A 16,471-nucleotide genomic window follows, 5' to 3' on the forward strand; every position below is an offset into this window, starting at 1 on the left:
GTCTTTGCTTCATAATCATACCCAATTCAAATTCACTTGATATCGTTAAAGAGTGCTTTCACTACCGACAAAATGCCTTCTAAAATCGCATCAACCTCAAACCCCCAACTGATAGTACCAACCAAAAACGTCATTGTCGATGGAGTACTTCGCTATCCACCAACTGGTACCAAAGTGCTCATTATTGGAGCTGGTGTAGGTGGTTTGATGACTGCTCTAGAATGCTGGAGAAAAGGCATCGAAGTTGAGATTGTCGAAAAAACAGACGTGGTTTCAGGCCATGGTATGTATTATGAACAAGGTATTCATGCTCGTATGCCAACTAATTCGATAAAAATAGGCGATATGTTTGGCATTGGACCTTCGGGCTGGACTACCCTTCATCACTATCCCAGCATGCTGAAAGAGTATGATGAAATTTCCTGGGATAGTCGCATGTCCTTCCAGGCTAGAGATGGCACGGAAGTATCGCAGGAAGAGTTCGAGTACAACCGGGAGGGAGTCGAAACAAATAGCGCCTATCCACTTCGAATCAAAACACTTATGAGTCGTTACCATTGTGCCCAGATGCTTCACAGCCAATGCAAGAGACTTGGTATTCCTCTTACCTTCAATGTTGCTATTGAGAAGTATGAAGAGGATATAACCAAGGGAAATGCTACTGCAGTAGCACAAGATGGCCGTCGGTTCACAGCCGATGTCGTTATAGCTGCGGATGGTATCGGTACTAAGTCTCAGTAAGTTCGGCTTGTCGTGGGACTCGCAAGCTCGTTTCTACCCCCTCCAAATATCGATCTATTAGTCTTGTGAATTCGAATTCTAACTTCAGTTACCACAGTGGAGTCACATTGGGACGGCCGGTGAGAGCGATCAAGACAGGATTTGATGTCTATCGTGTAATGTACCCAACAGAACAGCTGAAAGATGCACCCGTCGCAGAAGAGATGGTGCGAAATCTGGAAAGGCCTATCATTATGCTTCTGCAAGCTGACGATCTCGTACGTTATCTGCGTTTCTCTCTTCCTCCATTCAATGAGCCGGCCGATAATTTGTTACCTTAAAAACTTACCTGTAGCCTTTGAAGCTATTACTAACCTCTGGGGTTAGCATGTCATCTCGGCTATTAGTAAGGATTATATCATGTTTGGTATAACCACCAAGGTAAGTTGACTACCTACCTACCTCCCCAGTAGCAATCAATTATAGCACAACTCTGCCGTATTGTCACTAACAAACGTTACAGGACGATGACCCGGATGCAACAGAATCCTGGTCATCTACCGTATCAAACGAGACTGCCTTATCAAAACTTACAGAACCGGAGAAATGGAGTCCTTTTATAAGGGAAATCATCCTCCACTCCCCGGAAAATAGCATCGTACGATGGTCATTGCGCTTCAGAGACCCCCAACCCCAGTGGACTTCATCAGGCGGGCGCATCGTTCAGGTTGGTGACAGTGCTCATAGCTTCTTGCCGAGTTCGGGCAATGGTGCTGTTCAGGCCCTCGAAGATGCTGCTTCTCTCCCAGAATGTCTCCGCCTAGGAGGCAAAGGAAATGAGGGAGTCGCAACTAAAGTTCACGAACTACTGCGGTAAGCTTCTACCCTTGTCCAGATTTATCATGTCATACTTGCCCTCTTAATACATAGGTACCTAGCTAATTGCCTTGAACCCATAGGTATCAGCGCGTGTCGCTCATTCAGCATACGGGCTTTGTCAACATGCAGTATGTCCATCGTGACGTTAGCAAAATGAACCCAAAGGGAAACCCGCCGATGCTACAAGGGAAGTGGCTTTGGGGGCACAATCCGGAGAAGTACGCGACTGAGAACTTTGCTAAGGCGAGAAGCCATCTTGAAAATGGAAGCCCTTTCGAGAACACCAACCTGCCTCTCGGGCACAAGTGGAGTGACTGGACTATGGAGGATGAACTCGCCAAGCACAAGGCCGGTATCAACACGGAGGAACTGCTCAAGAACAATGGCGATTGGGGCTTATATTGAGGCGATGGTTTATGACGGCGCAACATGTTGTTAGCTTGTAGAAAGCAAGGTGACATTCTTCTAAATCGGTATCATTGCCTTAAGCGTATCTAAAAATCTAAAGAAATATTTCATCGGTTTGCTGTCTAGGTATCTTATTAGCTATACCATTTTAAAATAATCAAATCTGTGAATGTATGGAATACCGCAAATACCATTCTATGACTTGGAGGTGAGGCAAGAGCCTAATATGCTTCACGTAAAAGGGGTCGCGATGAATGGCCAAATAAGGTAAATATGAGAGATAACCCTAGTCGGCTTCCTCATCCTGGAAATGAGAATAAGAGTGTGGCTAGCGAAGAATTTTATCATCCACTCATCCACTATAGGGATATTAATTGAGAGATCGGGCCTAGCGCTGGCTAGGTACGAGAAAGATCGATTAGATGGCTTTAGACAAGCCTATTGTCGACTTGGGAAGAAGCTGTACTAGTTTCAGGATAAGAGGTGACATTTTTCGGTGGCGTTTCGCCCTGGCGAGACCTCTAAAACATGTGTGGGACAATGGAGTAAACATGGATGACTGAATGCTGTATCAGGAGGCGAGAGTTGAATATAGTTGCATCCGATAGTCCGATGGTTCTCTTTGCTTGGATGCTGCGTTTCCTTGGGCGTTGCCCAGATAGCTTCTGACAGGGAGTGAAACATACCGAACAAGGAGAGCCGCCGGCTGGAGTCAAAATATCATAACCAATTTAAGTTTTGGTTGACCCTAGCTCTATATGGTATTAGCATGAAGCTATCCAGCCGTCGAGGATGTAGTCAGGCGATTTAGGGCTGAAATAGTGGTATGTGTATTGGACGTCATTTTATTCGGACCTCGTGGATCCAATTAACAGGCTCGTTCGTGCCTATGGATCAACAAAGATTGGGTCTCTTTACTAGATCGATATGATGTTAATTGCCTATTCAAATACATAGCCTTTCTGTAAATCTAGACCGTAGACCTCAACAGATCTCGTTACGTAAGCCACCGTCTTTTCTCTCGTCAACAAGCGCAGACATCCACATTCCTGATAACGTGGTTGATGTCATTGGTATGCAGATGAGTTTTTAAGGATTTGTTGCTAGCCGAAGCAGCACGCCCTTAGAAAATTAGAGATGATTTCGCTTGGCGAAGATCTACCCGAAGATCAATTCCCATAGGCGAAGAAGGATCGAAAAGGCTTGATGACGACTACGTGGCTGCGTTGGCGGCGGGGGGTGGACAGTTAAAAGATACCCAGGGCTGGTCTGATTGATCGATCCTCTGGTACTCGCGCGCGTCTCTGAGTACCTACCTGAGCAGGCTTGTTTACTTATTTTTTCAAAGCCCATTGTCGGGCGCGCTGCTTATGTCCAATCTGGTCGACTATACCCGTCTCCTCTACCACTGAAGAAGACTAGACACTAATCATTGCCTTGGTCTTGAACCTGGCATTTTATCCCTTTAGGATTAAGCAGGAAAATGCTCCGCTTAGGTCAACATTAGCATTAAGGATCAAGTTGATATCATAGGATGGGTAGGTAGGTAATAGGTATGTATGTAAACAATTTGTGTCTTCGTGTAAATGTATAATATAAGGGGATGGTAGCATCCGGATTCCCACGTCAGATCTGATCAGTGATCTCCGGGCTGCCGGTCTTTTCGAGCTTTTGAGTCTGTGAACCTGAGCTCTTGGAACCCCTGGATGGGTGGTCCACCGACGCTAAGAATTATTGGATAGGATATGGGGCGAAAGTGCAGGCTAGCCAAGCACCAAGTGAACCCCTGAGCGATCATAATGGAGTACCTGGCTACGTATCTGTGTATGTAAAACGTCTAGAAGCCTCAGAGCGACTGGATTTCCAAGGAAAAGTCCCCTTGTTATGAATCGAAGATCGACGATGCATGTCGTGGAGTCTGTTTATATGGAGTATTTCCGCTCAGCCTGTGCAATGCCTCATATTTATATTTATCCGAGTCGGAGACGGGAGACTCGACAATGCGGTCCGGGGCAAAAAAGCGGCTTTCAGGTTTTGGATGGACGAATACGAGAAGAAGATCGGGGCCTTTGAAGGGGATTATTTATACATAGTACTTGTGAACATGGCTCCCCCCAGCCTTCGGGTCTAAATCACCGTGGTCCTTGCTCTCTCGCGCAGGGTCCGCTCCACTAAACCACTAAAGATCAGAGATGTACATCAAATTGTAGAAAATGTACCTCCAAGTACTGTTCGAATGCGGTCCTAACACGTGGGGTTTTAGCTGGTACGTAACCGCCGTATCGATTGAGCGCTTGGTCAGCTTAAGTAATGCGCCGGACGAGATGCAAAAAGTTTTTGATCCGAGACAAAGATAGCGGGCTTAAGCCAAGCTCAATATTTACCACAAGTTCGCACTAAATCGAGAAGTGGAAGTGAGTTGAGGATTGATCTGATGCTTATTTTACCATAATAGGTATAATATGGCATCTTTGTGGCTGCGGGGTGCTGCCTTAATAAGAGGTGAAGTTGAAAAGACTGAGAGCAAAAAAAAAAACTGTGGCATACATTAGGATTGATGATGAACCGAGACAAATCTTGCGAAACTTCTATACCTGCATGCATTCCTACCTAGTACACATATACTTTTACAGCATATACGTAATCGTCACCACCTGAACACGCTATAACACATGCATGCTTACACTAATACCTCAATAGTGCCTGCTGCGTTGAGCGGGCATAGCGGATTGCAGTATCATTGAAAAGCTAACTCGGCAGCTCGGACTCTGAACGATAGGACCGTCCGAAGTTACTCACATTATGTAGATACTTCCTTCCAAACGAACGGTTCGTACCTTGGCCGGCGCCAAATGCTGGATGGGTGATCCTGGAAGACCTGCAACTAGTAGAGCGGTATAACGGCAACCGAAAAGTAGTACAATATGGATTAGGTAGGTACATCGCAAAATAGCCCTGAAGTCTATTACCAACTTCACTTCGCTAAAGTTAAGGTTAATTATGACAGACAGCACTCACGCGCACTTAAATCTAACTTCGTCCGCCGCGACTGATTGACTTGAACTCATTTCTTTAAACTTTACAATTTACTATAAACCGCTCCAGATCCCCCGCATGGGTCTATGGGTCTTTTGTTCGATCGACGCAGCGACGTAAAGACAATTGACAGCATAGCGTTCATATAAAAAAGCCTCGAGTCGGTGTTGTGGGTAATCGATTTCATACTACTTAATCGTTAGAGGCTCTGTTCGATTTCAGCTCGGGTTGGACTTGTTTGTTCTATGGGCCTACGTTAATCATTTCCATTATGCTAACCCTCGTGTTTGTGGAGCTGGTTTCTGATTGGTACAAAATTTGACAGCTCCTTCTACATAAATCGTCACATAAACGAACTAAACAAGTTTGAAGTTGGAATACGATATCTGTTTTTGCGCTTTTCGCCAACTTTTTTCTCTTTATTTTCGAAAAAAAAAATATCTCAATAATTTTTTTTTGGTATACGCCGCCATTGCCGACTATAGCTTATCCGCCACGATTTACAAGTAAATGTGGAAGAATATAAAGACCTGCCTAAGTAAATACACTTGGTACTCAAGTCACAAGTACCGGAAAATAGTGATCGGGTACAATTATACTAAGTGCGCGTATGACACATGCATTCCTTGTGGCGTCAGCATGTGCATACCTACCGGTACACTGGCAAGTTCAGAGAGTTCTAAAGGAGGTTGGAGGTTGGCGGGTGAACTGCTACAAATGTAGGCTGTCCCGCACAACACATTGAACACATTACATGCCATCTCAGAGATAGCCAAAGCAGCCGCCAAGATAAATCGTTCTCCGTTAGGGTCCTTTGGTTCCCCAGTTAGCTTCTCTACCCTAGCAGTAGGTACCTCGCCGATTCTAGCGCCTTTCTTCCTGGGTTTACTGGGTTTACTGGGTTCATCAGCCCAGTGCCCACTGATATGCAGCTGGTCCATGATTTGTACAATACGTACAGTACATATACCCATGGGGCAGATGTGTGGTACCAAAGGCAGCGAAGGGAGGATGTGCTGCTTGCTCGACTTGGTCCGATTCATCAAGGTGAAGCACTTAAGATGTAACCGTTTCCCCGGGTTAGAAGCCGTTATTACACAACTGATATTCCTGAAATCTAGACTCGACTAGACAAACACTTGAAGGAAGTTGATGAGCGGTCAATTCTTTTCGCCTTTTTGCTAAAATAGAATTGTCAAACCCCTTTACGCTTCCAGCGCGCTCCTTCCAAGCTGGTCGTCTATTGCCGCGATCCCAGAACGTCGGCCAATTGCGAGAAACTGCAGGCCCCGTGGCTCTGTACTGGCTCTGTACCTTAAGTACCCTGGACACTTGATCGTGCAATGCATGATCAAATGAGGCTAGCGTGTTTTTGTAGCTCCACTCGTAATCCACCCACCGCCCAATTTTATCCAAAAGAGGTAGCACCCTTTGTATCTGATGTACCATTGAGCAGCTGGATGTACCTATGGTATGTGGAAAGCTACCTAGTGCTATGTAGTAGATTTAGGTCACAATAGAACTGGAACTCTCTCATAAAAATAGAGTCTAGTATGGATGGGCATGATTGATTACACAATTCCATGCCACGGAATCCATTCAATACCTGAGGTACGCAGGTATGTATGTATGTATGTATCTACAGTGCTATGTACGCATGCAGGTAGGTAGAAGCCAAGAGCCTTCCAGGTCCCAGGTTTTTTTTGCCCGTGATTGGAAAGAATCAAGTACCTGCCCAGAGCATTGGCGAGAACGTAGGAAAATAACGTATCGTTCTTGCCTCTTTGCTCTGCTTCGCCTGACTGACACCATACCATACACCATACCTCCTCGTCACTCGTCATTGAACACTCACACACCTAACTTTTAATTTTTTTTCCTTCTACTCCCTCCCTCAACACCGTTATCCATTCTTTCATTCATCATTCGTTTGCTTGTTCCCCCAGCCACCCTCAAGCATCCTTAAACTTTTCCTAAATTGTACTGCCGTCTAGGCTGCGGATTAGGGCCATAATATTGCTTGACCGCTGGATTCTCTCGTTGATTCTTGATAACGCGGAGTCCCCTCGATCGTTTCCTTTTGCTCGGCCGCTTCACGTCAGTACCAAGTCGTGTTTCGGAAGACTAACCACGTTTTGACCGTGATCAACAACGTGCTTTTTCTACCCTGCTTGTCCGTACCGTCGCTCAGTCCGATTCTCTTCCTATTAGTTTGGGCAATTCCTCGATTCGCATTTCTCCATCGCATCGCATACATTGTTATCCTGCAGCTTTACGTACTATATTAATAAATAAGGTTCATCTCTGTCCTTTCGACCTCGGCAAGCGATCGTCGTTTTGCTAGCGAGCCGCACTCGTCCACCAAGCTTTAATTATCCTATTTGTGTAAGTGATGACAACTACCTATTTACTTAATTCAGTAGACCGAGAAGGGGGGATCACAAAGGTTTCTCCAAAAGTGGAGGAATTTCTACAAGTGGTTCGACATTTCAATCTTACCACGAGAATATTGTCTACATATTGGGATTGGTCGAAGCAATAAACCTTGAACTTTTCTAATAAACCTCTACTCATCATTTCATTATCCTACCCGACCAAGAGGAGGAAAAAAGAAACAGCAAAAAGTCAAGGCAGTATTGCCTACGCGTTCGGGATTCAGGGACAAGTGTTTCTCAACTATCCCATCACAACAGGACCCAGTAGCATGGTCGGTTACATTTCCACAAAACACGGCTGACTTGTATTTCTCCTCATCATGCAGTATCCCGCCTGTTCGCGTCATATTCAGATACTTAAAAGAATTTAAGCTCCGACGCAGTCCTCGAGACGGGCAATTCGATCTAGCATTGTAATTCCTTCGTTGTCTTACATACCACCAGAGATCTTACACGAGCGAGCCGATACCAACAACCTTTGGCTCCTAGCTCGTTTTATGGGTTTGTATTAACCCCAAAGAACTTGAGCCAAGTCAATCTATATGCCTAGGTTTCCAGTCACCTTCCGGCGGAAATCGACCGCAGCAGAAGATCCAAATGGACCGATAGCAGAGCATTCGTTTCGGGTCCTCGAGAGATCGGAAGTGAGCAATGGGAAATCATTTGATGGCGGCGCCAGGTTGGCTAGGATGACGGCGGCGGCGCCTAAGCCCAACATTCATTCCGATCTTGCAGCTGAGGATAATCTTTTTGCGGGCTTAAAGAATAATCGGTACGTGCGAATTAGGTAATATTTTATGCCTTTTCCTTTTTTCTATTTTTATATTGAAGTACCTAGTAACCGGCCGGCTACTTCATATGTTCGCCAAGTTGGCGCCCGGACCTGGACCTAGGGGTCAATTTTATGCCCCCGGTTACTCAGATTTTAGCACAGCATTTGTCTCAGACACCCGCAAGCATATATATTAGGCTAGTCCCTAGCGTTGTGCAATTTTACTGATCCTCCCTAGTGGCAGTGGAAGTTCCAACACTACAAAGACGGCGTCCGATAACTCTTCCCGTCACAGCAACGCCTCAACAGCCCCCTCCTCAACCGACTTCCCGCAACAGGAAGACTGGCGTAACAGCGCTGGAAGAAAACATTCGTCGATGTCCGACGGTCCTGCACCACCGCCACATAAGAACGGTGGCGGTTTTTTAAAGCAGGCAGGAAGGACTTTCTCCTTTGGCAACAAAAAGGCATCCTTACCGACGATACCAGCCGAGGAATCCGTCCCCGCCGTACCCTCGATGCCTGACGAGTACAGCCCCGGTACACCACGTGGTCGCTCTCGAGCCGAGACTGCCTCCACCACTAGCACCGCAACGCCTCCGAAGGTTGAAGATAGGGATTTCATGTTGGATCTAGGAGGTGATTTAAGCAGCATGCTTAAATTTGATAAACGTGCGAGCGTTGCTACGCTCAAGGGATTAATGTCGAACCGAGTCAGCCAGCCTGCTCCACTTAATATCGACCACACCGCGCCCATCGAACCCCCGCAGCACTCATGGAACAGTCAGCATTCGAACGATGGGCTTTTGGGTCCTGGCCGAACCTTGACATCCCCTCCCGTTACCAGTGAACCACGGCCCCCTCCCGTTCCGAGACATCACACCACACCCCTCGAGCGGCGACGTTCGGACGAAGATGACGAAGATACGGTTTTACTCAGAGATTCAATTGCAGCCACTCAATTCCTTTCTAACGAGGCATCGGGTCCCAGCGGTGGTTCTGCCAGATACAGGAGGGACGAAGACGATATTTCAGAATTGAGATCCAACCATGCGGACACGTACTCCAAATCGTCTCGATTCGGTGCCAAGGCTGACGATGACAATATGTTCGACAGACCCCTCAGCCGTCCTAGGTTCGTTGCAAGACAAAATGGTCGCACGAATGGTCCGTCGCAAAACAAAGTCATGACTCCTGCAGAGTTCGAGAAATATCGCCAAGATAAAGCACGAGAGGAAATAATGGGATTAAACGATGATCCGGAATCAGGCAAAGAGGAGGAGGATAATTACGACGATGATGAGGACGAGCGGGAGAAAACAAGACAGCTTGCCAAGCAAAGAAAGAAGCAAGAGGCTCATATGACGGTGTACAGACAACAAATGATGAAGGTGACTGGCGAGTCTGGGAATGCGAATGCGAACTCCAACGCGAACGCGAACACAAGTAGCCATGCTTCTCACCCTAGCATTTCATTGTCAATGAGCACACCAAACTTGGTACTCAACGACGGGCCTACCAAAGGTGTATCCCCATCTCCTCCTGATGATGGCTCCGAATCGGACGAAGAGGTGCCTCTAGCAATTCTCGCCGCTCACGGGTTTCCCAACAAGAATCGGCCGCCGACACGGCTTACTAATATGTCGTCTAATCCTAATCTGCGAGCTTCTGTCCAGCAGCCTTCGTACGTCGGTGGGCCAGGATCTGTCGTGGGCGAAAGTACTGGGGCTAATGGGGGTCATCTTCCTCCGTTTGCTCGAAAGTTGCCGCAGGACCCATACCTTGGTGCAGGTTTGATCAACCAGCCCCCGAGAGAGTCATTCGCTCTCGGAGGCGGTATTGGTCCCTCTAACCCGCCAGTACCTACTGGAGGCCTAGTGGGTGTAATTGCCAACGAGGAACGTTCGAGGGCCATGCGGCGTGGCAGTCCAGCTATTGATAACTCGAGGAGCATTCAAGCGAACGGGATGCGGATGAATGGAGGCTTTGATCCTATAAATGGCATTCCTCCCCAGATGATGTACCCAATGGGTATGCCCCAAATGCCGAACCAAATGATGACTCCAGGCGATCAAATGCAAATGCAAATGTCGCAACAAATGCAGCAGTTTATGCAGATGCAGATGCAATTCATGCAAATGATGTCCGATCGAGGACAAGGACAAGATCAGATGCAGGGATCTCTCCGGCCTCAAGGACATATGCCAACGCATTCAATGGGCTCGCTGGGAGACATACCACGGAATTCGTTTATGGGCGATATGATGGGAAGTAACATGATGGGCAATAATATGATGGGAAATAATATGGGTAATGGGATGAGTCTGGATTTGCCAAGAGGTGATAGTCAAATGCGGACGATGAGCATGGTCCAGCCAAGTTCAGCGTCGTGGCTCCAACCTCCGCAGAACGGCTATGCCCCATCAATCCGCGCTCAAGGTCAAGGTTATGCGCCGTCCATTGCACCCTCAGAGCGTAGCAACATCGGTTTGCCTGGACGTTACCGACCAGTCTCTAGCGTCACTATGCTCGATCACGGAAGAACGACCAGCATGTCCGGCGCTTTACCGACTCTACACTCGAAACTCCAAGCTGAAGTGAAGGTGTCGCCGATGAACAATAAGGAGGACGATGACGATGATGAACAAGGATGGGAAGCGATGAAGGCGAAGAGGGAGAAGAAGAAGAGTATGTGGCGGACCAAGAAGACATTTGGGGATGATATTGGAGCACTTATCCACTAAAGGGCGCATGTGCATTTTACGAGGCTATATCTAGCATTATATTCGGCTACATAAAATGGAGCATGTGCGAGGAATATCGGTAAAAATTACTCCCCGTCATTCTCGATCCCAGGAAACGTTTATTCCTTTTCCCTGATACTTTTTCCGCCTAATATTGGGAGGTTCCTTAAAGTAGGAGATGGTTCGAATTGTATATTTTCAAAATCACAGTTTCGTATATGTGATAGGAAAGGGGCGTATCTGGATTCGCAAGAAAGATAAGACTCAGCTTTTGAATAAGAGAAAGACCTGCCACTTAGAGAAAGAGAACTGCTGGGGTGGATTTGGGGGGGCGCGTCTGCAATTCGTGGCGGGACGACTCATGATAGACCAGCCTATATACCAGTAATCTAATACTTTATCCACCCATCTAGTTGCTATTAAAAATATCTTGCTTCTGAGACGATGTGATGTACTTGATATGCCGAATCACAAGCGAAGGTAAGAGCACAATTGTTTTCTTATATTTGCTATAGATTCAACGCAATAGCTTTCGTTCATGTTATTCGGGCAGCCTACGAGTTTAGCTACCCTTCACCCACCCTCCCTACGGACCTGTCATGCATCTTCGCGGCGTTGTCCCAGCTTTACACAGACCATCCGACTACCTAGCCAAGCAACCCGTACCCTGCCTGATTTTTTGCATCTTTTCTTCTTTTTACTGCCTTTCGTATTTACCTCCAGCTATTTTCATTCCTTTTATTTATTTTGTTTTATTTTACCGTTGGCATTCAAGCATTCCCTAACTACCTCCTAGACACATCAACAGCCTTACTCGATCTTTCCCCGAGCCCAGGCGCCGCGCTTGACACCCAGCTCGACGGCAGCGGAACCCCAGTCCTCGCCGTGGTTGTGGCCGTCCGGGGTGAGGCCCGCGCGGGCCTTCGCCTGCGTCTCGTCGAGGACGGTCAGCACGCCGAAAATAACCGGGATCCCGAGGTCCAGACCGACGCGCATTAGACCCTGCGATACGGCATCTGCGATGTACTCGAAGTGCATGGTCTCGCCTTTGATCAGCACGCCGATGGCGATGATGGCGTCGAAGGGCTGCGTTGACGATGGGTTCGGGAGTGAGGTTAGGTCGGTTGTTGACCCGCCGAGCAGGTCGCCCGCTGAGGAGCTGCCGCTGCTGGATTGTTGGATCTGCGAGGCGGCGTACATGCTATGAGAGAGGGTTGCGTTAATATGCTGCTTGAGTACTAGGTATGGAGGGGAGGGGGAACGAAGAGGGATGGGAGTTAATACCGCTGGACGGCGATGGGAAGCTCCCATGAGCCGGGGACGGATTGTACGACGATGTTGGACTCCTTGACGCCGAGGCCGAGCAGCTTGTCTTTGGTGCCCTTGACTAGAGGCTCGATGATGGTGGTGTTCCAGCGCGCGTGCACGATGCCGATGCGTAGGCCGCTACCGTCGTGCTCTTGTGGCGTTGGTCCCTTGAGTGAGTGTGCCATTTTAATGCTTTTTCAAGTTGTTTGTTTTTGAAGAGCTCTAGGTGCTTAGGTTGGTAGGGCTGCCGTTAATTCGCGCCAGAGCGGTCTGGTTGGCTACTAGTAGGTGATGTCGGGGTAGGTAGCGAGCGGATTGTCGGGAGGATGGGCGGCTGCACCAGTTGAAGGGCAATTGAGTTGGTTAGGAATGCTTGGTTAGGTACCTAGTTGGTAAAGTTAGAAGAGAGGAGTAGGCCGCTTTCGAAATGGGTAAGACGGAGGCTTGCTTGTGGGAGGTATGGATGTATATATGAATGTATGGACGGATTCCTAGGCCGTACTCCGGCATGCTTGAGAGGTGGGCTGAGCGAGCGAACGCAGCACTGGTGAGGGGCATGACGCAAGTCCGGACAGGGATAGCCTTACCTGTCTTAGTTCCTGTTACGGCGCCAAAGGGGGGTTGTTCCGTCACCTGATGTACCTGGAGTTGGATTGACTTTGTGTTCAACTTTATTATTAGAGTGGTATGAGGTAGATGTGTACATAATTTGAATTCTCAAAGGAAACAGGGAAGGAAGAGGTGAGTGAAATGAAAAATGAGATATGGCATTACCCCTGAGGTTGCCGAAGGTAATTCGCCATGAACGGAAGGCGTGATGGGAGCCCTAAAGATAAAAACCTTCGTCGCCCACCTAGCTTTATTACTTACCATTGAGTCTTCTAAACTCTCATTTCACCTGGAATTCTCCTCACTTCTGTTACTCGAGTCGTTGGAAGATATTTATACCAACTTCACAAAGTGCCCTTATATCTCAATAAGTTATGTCTATTGACGTCAAATTTCATTTCAGTCAGTGATGCTTTCAGCTTACTTCGATCGTCGCCATGTCTTTCATTTCTCGTTTGCCAGAGTCCACAACCCGGCTCTTAGGCTCGTCTTTAGTCATCACGACGCCAACTACTCTAGTCAAAGAACTCATTGATAACTCAATAGACGCAAAAGCATCCTCGATTGAAGTCATAGTATCTACAGATACAGTCAAAAAGATCGAGGTTCGAGACAATGGTAATGGTATTCATCCGGATGATTATGACGCTTTAGGCAGACGTGGTCACACAAGCAAACTCAGAAGCTTCGAAGAATTGAAGACTCAATCTGTCAAGACACTTGGGTTTCGTGGGGAAGCATTGGCAAGCGCAAATTCATTGGCTCAAGTCACAGTTACCACCAAGATTGCCTCAGAGCCTATTGCAGCTATTCTTCATATCATACCAAACAAGGGAGGTGTATCTAAGCAGCAACCCACGTCCGCGCCAATTGGAACAACAGTAAGTATCACAAATTTGTTCGGCAAACTACCGGTTCGTGAACAAGTGGCTATTAAGGAGTCCTCGAAAACAATCGACAAGATTCGCGAAGTTCTTCGCTCTTATGCTATGGCAAGACCTCAACTTCGGCTCTCATTAAAAGTCTTGCAGTCACCAAAGCAAAATTGGTCTTACTCCCCGAAATCAGACGCATGTGTGAAGGAAGCAGCGATACAACTATTCGGGGCAGATATTACGACCAATTGTTTTAAGAAGACGTTTGAGATAAACGAACTTCCGTATGAGAGCAGCGGTTCGAACGATCATAATCCTATGTCGAAAGGGAAGTATATGTACGAAGCATTCATTTTAAAGCCGAATTGTGACCCTTCAAAAGCGCCAAAGCTTCGGTATTTCTCTGTTGACGGTCGGCCTATCACAGGTAAGAGAGGAACCATGAAGAAGTTGTTAAGCATCTACATTGAGCAGATAAATACTGCTTTTCGACACAGTTCGTCGGCTACTATTCTCAAGGACTGCTTTATTAGCCTGAACATCAGATGTCCTCTAGGAAGCTATGATGCAAATATTGAGCCATCTAAAGACGATGTTTTGTTCTCAGACGAAAATATAGTGCTTGACGGGTTCAAGGACTTATGCAAGGAAGTATATGAGATATCTACGATCAGCAATTCGGTTGAAAATAGCTCTTCATCAGACATCATACACGCTCCAGGAACCCAGGAATCATCATTAATCGAGCCACAAGCACAGTCCGATTCTCGAGGAATTAGTATAGGAAATTCTCAATGGAAGACGAGAGGCCACATCATATCACAACCGAAATCTACACCGCAATCTCAACAAGACGAATCAATCATAGCTCATCATCCTCCACATACCCACTTGAAAGAAATTCTGCAAGTATCAGGTCCTACGAATACCGGCTTCACACCCATCAACGCACCAATATTGACCACTCAGAACGGCCCCATATCTACGGGAGCACCAAGCTTCAAGGATATATCGCCAAATGCCGGATATACTCAATGTAGAGCTGACATGTCCACAGATTTCAATGAATATAGCCATAAATGTTCTCGTAAGAAACGACCACGACCTTCCCAACCACACGAAGACGAAGCTAGTACTGTCGAATACTCGATCCCGCAAGATGTGAATCCATGGGTTATTGCTAAGATGAACACACCTACTAGGAGTAAGGAACGAGCTGTTGGGGATTCGGTGCATGAGAATAGCTCATTGCTACCAGTATTCGGATTATCAATGACTCCCGACCCCCCTATCCTTCGCCACGCAGGAGCAGCACCTCGGGATCTTGATGTCCCACCAAGCCAGCAATACTTGAATTCACAAGAAACCCCTCGTCAATTACGCCCTAGGGTACCAGGTGGTCCGTATCGCAGCCCAATGTCAAGTCCACCTGAGATAACTTCACAAAAAGCAATGAAGAGCGCCAAGATACCCGCTTCTCTTATAAGCCGGCGTCATCATGCTTATACACCATGGTCACCACCTTCATCCGCGGAGAGAATAGTATCTAAAAGTGATCTCTTAATTGGAAATGAACAAGGGCGAGTCTTAGATGGCATGAAACAAACTGAAATATCCTTCAGAAGTGCCGGAGGGAAATCTCAGAATCGACGACTCAGGAAGGATAGTGGTGAGTTGGATCATCAAAACATTCAAGATGGTGAAAATGATGGTGAAAATGGCCTTCAAGAGATGTTAGAAGCAGCAAAACGAAGTCTCAATCATCAACTTTCCCAGGAAAATGGTAATTACAAATCCGACCAGAAGTCACACAAGACTTCCGTACGCCCAAAAGTTGGCGTACAACGTCAACCAATCACCCAGATAAGTATCGATCAAGAACAAGGAAGCAGTTCGAAAATAAAGGAACCTACCAAAACGACACTATCTAATGATGATCCCAGAGCGTATTTATTGCGCCGGCAGAAGTCAATGGCTACGCAAGAAAAAAGCGCAATTCCGAAGAAACACATGCGGATCAAAAGCTCACTCTTGCCTCTAGAGAATGTTCCGCCAGATGACCAGATGCACTTTACTGTTTTGGTTGAGGTGTCGAATGTCACAACTTTGCGCACAGCTATGAAGGGGTGCGCGGCTTATGATAACTACGTGGAAAGGGGGGCTATTAAGAATGGCCTTGAGATGGATCTTGACACGGGCCGCAAGGTTGAAAAACGCTTGAAATCGCTACTTCAGGAGCAATGCGGTATGCCTGATAGCAAGAACGCCGAGCTTGAGTTTGGCCTCTGTTCTTTACTAAAAGGCAAAGGCACCATAGTCGCATGAGGCAACCTGACTTTAGTGTCTGCTGTGTTATGCAAATGTCATTGTAATCTGTTAATCACTTCTTGCTGAAGGAAGAGAATTTGGAAGAATCGAGCTACCACCAGCTTTAGCTATTTGATGAGTTACAGCACAGGGTGCTTCCATAGCTGCTATATAGACGGGGAAAGACTGTGGATTTATCTTCGTGTCGCCGTATAGCTCTCGGGCTATTGTGTAAATGATAACGACCTAAAAACAATATGCATATATGACGAACATAACCCCTTAATGTAATAGCCCTAAACTCCTAGAAATCTTAGAGCATCTAGAAAGTCCCATGGAAATCTTGATCCCGATAACCTGCTCCTGTGACGAAGAGCA

General features: G+C 46.9%; 4 protein-coding genes across 4 annotated transcripts; 3 read left to right on the plus strand and 1 right to left on the minus strand.

The window, feature by feature from the left end:
- Positions 1-72: 72 nt before the first annotated feature.
- On the plus strand, positions 73-2,004 carry GGS22DRAFT_183160 (FAD/NAD(P)-binding domain-containing protein; the record flags this gene model as incomplete). The annotated part of the gene is made up of 6 exons (XM_047964058.1): positions 73-283; positions 341-737; positions 839-998; positions 1,108-1,161; positions 1,244-1,593; positions 1,680-2,004. 6 exons carry the CDS (start codon positions 73-75, stop codon positions 2,002-2,004), a joined length of 1,497 nt encoding a protein of 498 aa, XP_047823650.1.
- Positions 2,005-7,848: 5,844 nt separating this feature from the next.
- On the plus strand, positions 7,849-11,083 carry GGS22DRAFT_4310 (uncharacterized protein). Its single transcript, XM_047967076.1, has 2 exons — positions 7,849-8,265; positions 8,489-11,083. Exons 1-2 carry the CDS (start codon positions 8,021-8,023, stop codon positions 10,992-10,994), a joined length of 2,751 nt encoding a protein of 916 aa, XP_047823651.1. The 5' UTR covers positions 7,849-8,020; the 3' UTR covers positions 10,995-11,083.
- Positions 11,084-11,481: 398 nt separating this feature from the next.
- On the minus strand, positions 11,482-12,849 carry GGS22DRAFT_149216 (6,7-dimethyl-8-ribityllumazine synthase). Its single transcript, XM_047959109.1, has 2 exons — positions 12,279-12,849; positions 11,482-12,195 (listed from the first exon to the last, which is right to left on the minus strand). The coding sequence occupies exons 1-2, from the start codon at positions 12,485-12,487 to the stop codon at positions 11,805-11,807; spliced, it is 600 nt and encodes a 199-aa protein (XP_047823652.1). The 5' UTR covers positions 12,488-12,849; the 3' UTR covers positions 11,482-11,804.
- Positions 12,850-13,348: 499 nt separating this feature from the next.
- GGS22DRAFT_194166 (uncharacterized protein) lies at positions 13,349-16,272 on the plus strand (the record flags this gene model as incomplete). Its single annotated transcript, XM_047965463.1, has 1 exon — positions 13,349-16,272. The coding sequence occupies one exon, from the start codon at positions 13,349-13,351 to the stop codon at positions 16,109-16,111; it is 2,763 nt and encodes a 920-aa protein (XP_047823653.1). The 3' UTR covers positions 16,112-16,272.
- Between the last annotated feature and the right edge of the window lie 199 nt (positions 16,273-16,471).

This window comes from Annulohypoxylon maeteangense (assembly GCF_022496945.1).
Source record: "Annulohypoxylon maeteangense strain CBS 123835 unplaced genomic scaffold GGS22scaffold_1, whole genome shotgun sequence".
Taxonomy (NCBI): Eukaryota; Fungi; Ascomycota; class Sordariomycetes; order Xylariales; family Hypoxylaceae; genus Annulohypoxylon; species Annulohypoxylon maeteangense.

Excerpts from the sequence above, each read along its gene's own strand:
- GGS22DRAFT_4310 (XM_047967076.1), top strand. The coding sequence starts at position 8,021 with ATGCCTAGGTTTCCAGTCACCTTCCGGCGGAAATCGACCGCAGCAGAA. Across the intron at positions 8,266-8,488 it reads AATCGGTACGTGCGAATTAG|TGGCAGTGGAAGTTCCAACA; the intron begins GTAATATTTTAT and ends GATCCTCCCTAG.
- GGS22DRAFT_149216 (XM_047959109.1), bottom strand. The coding sequence starts at position 12,487 with ATGGCACACTCACTCAAGGGACCAACGCCACAAGAGCACGACGGTAGC. Across the intron at positions 12,196-12,278 it reads CTTCCCATCGCCGTCCAGCG|CATGTACGCCGCCTCGCAGA; the intron begins GTATTAACTCCC and ends CCTCTCTCATAG.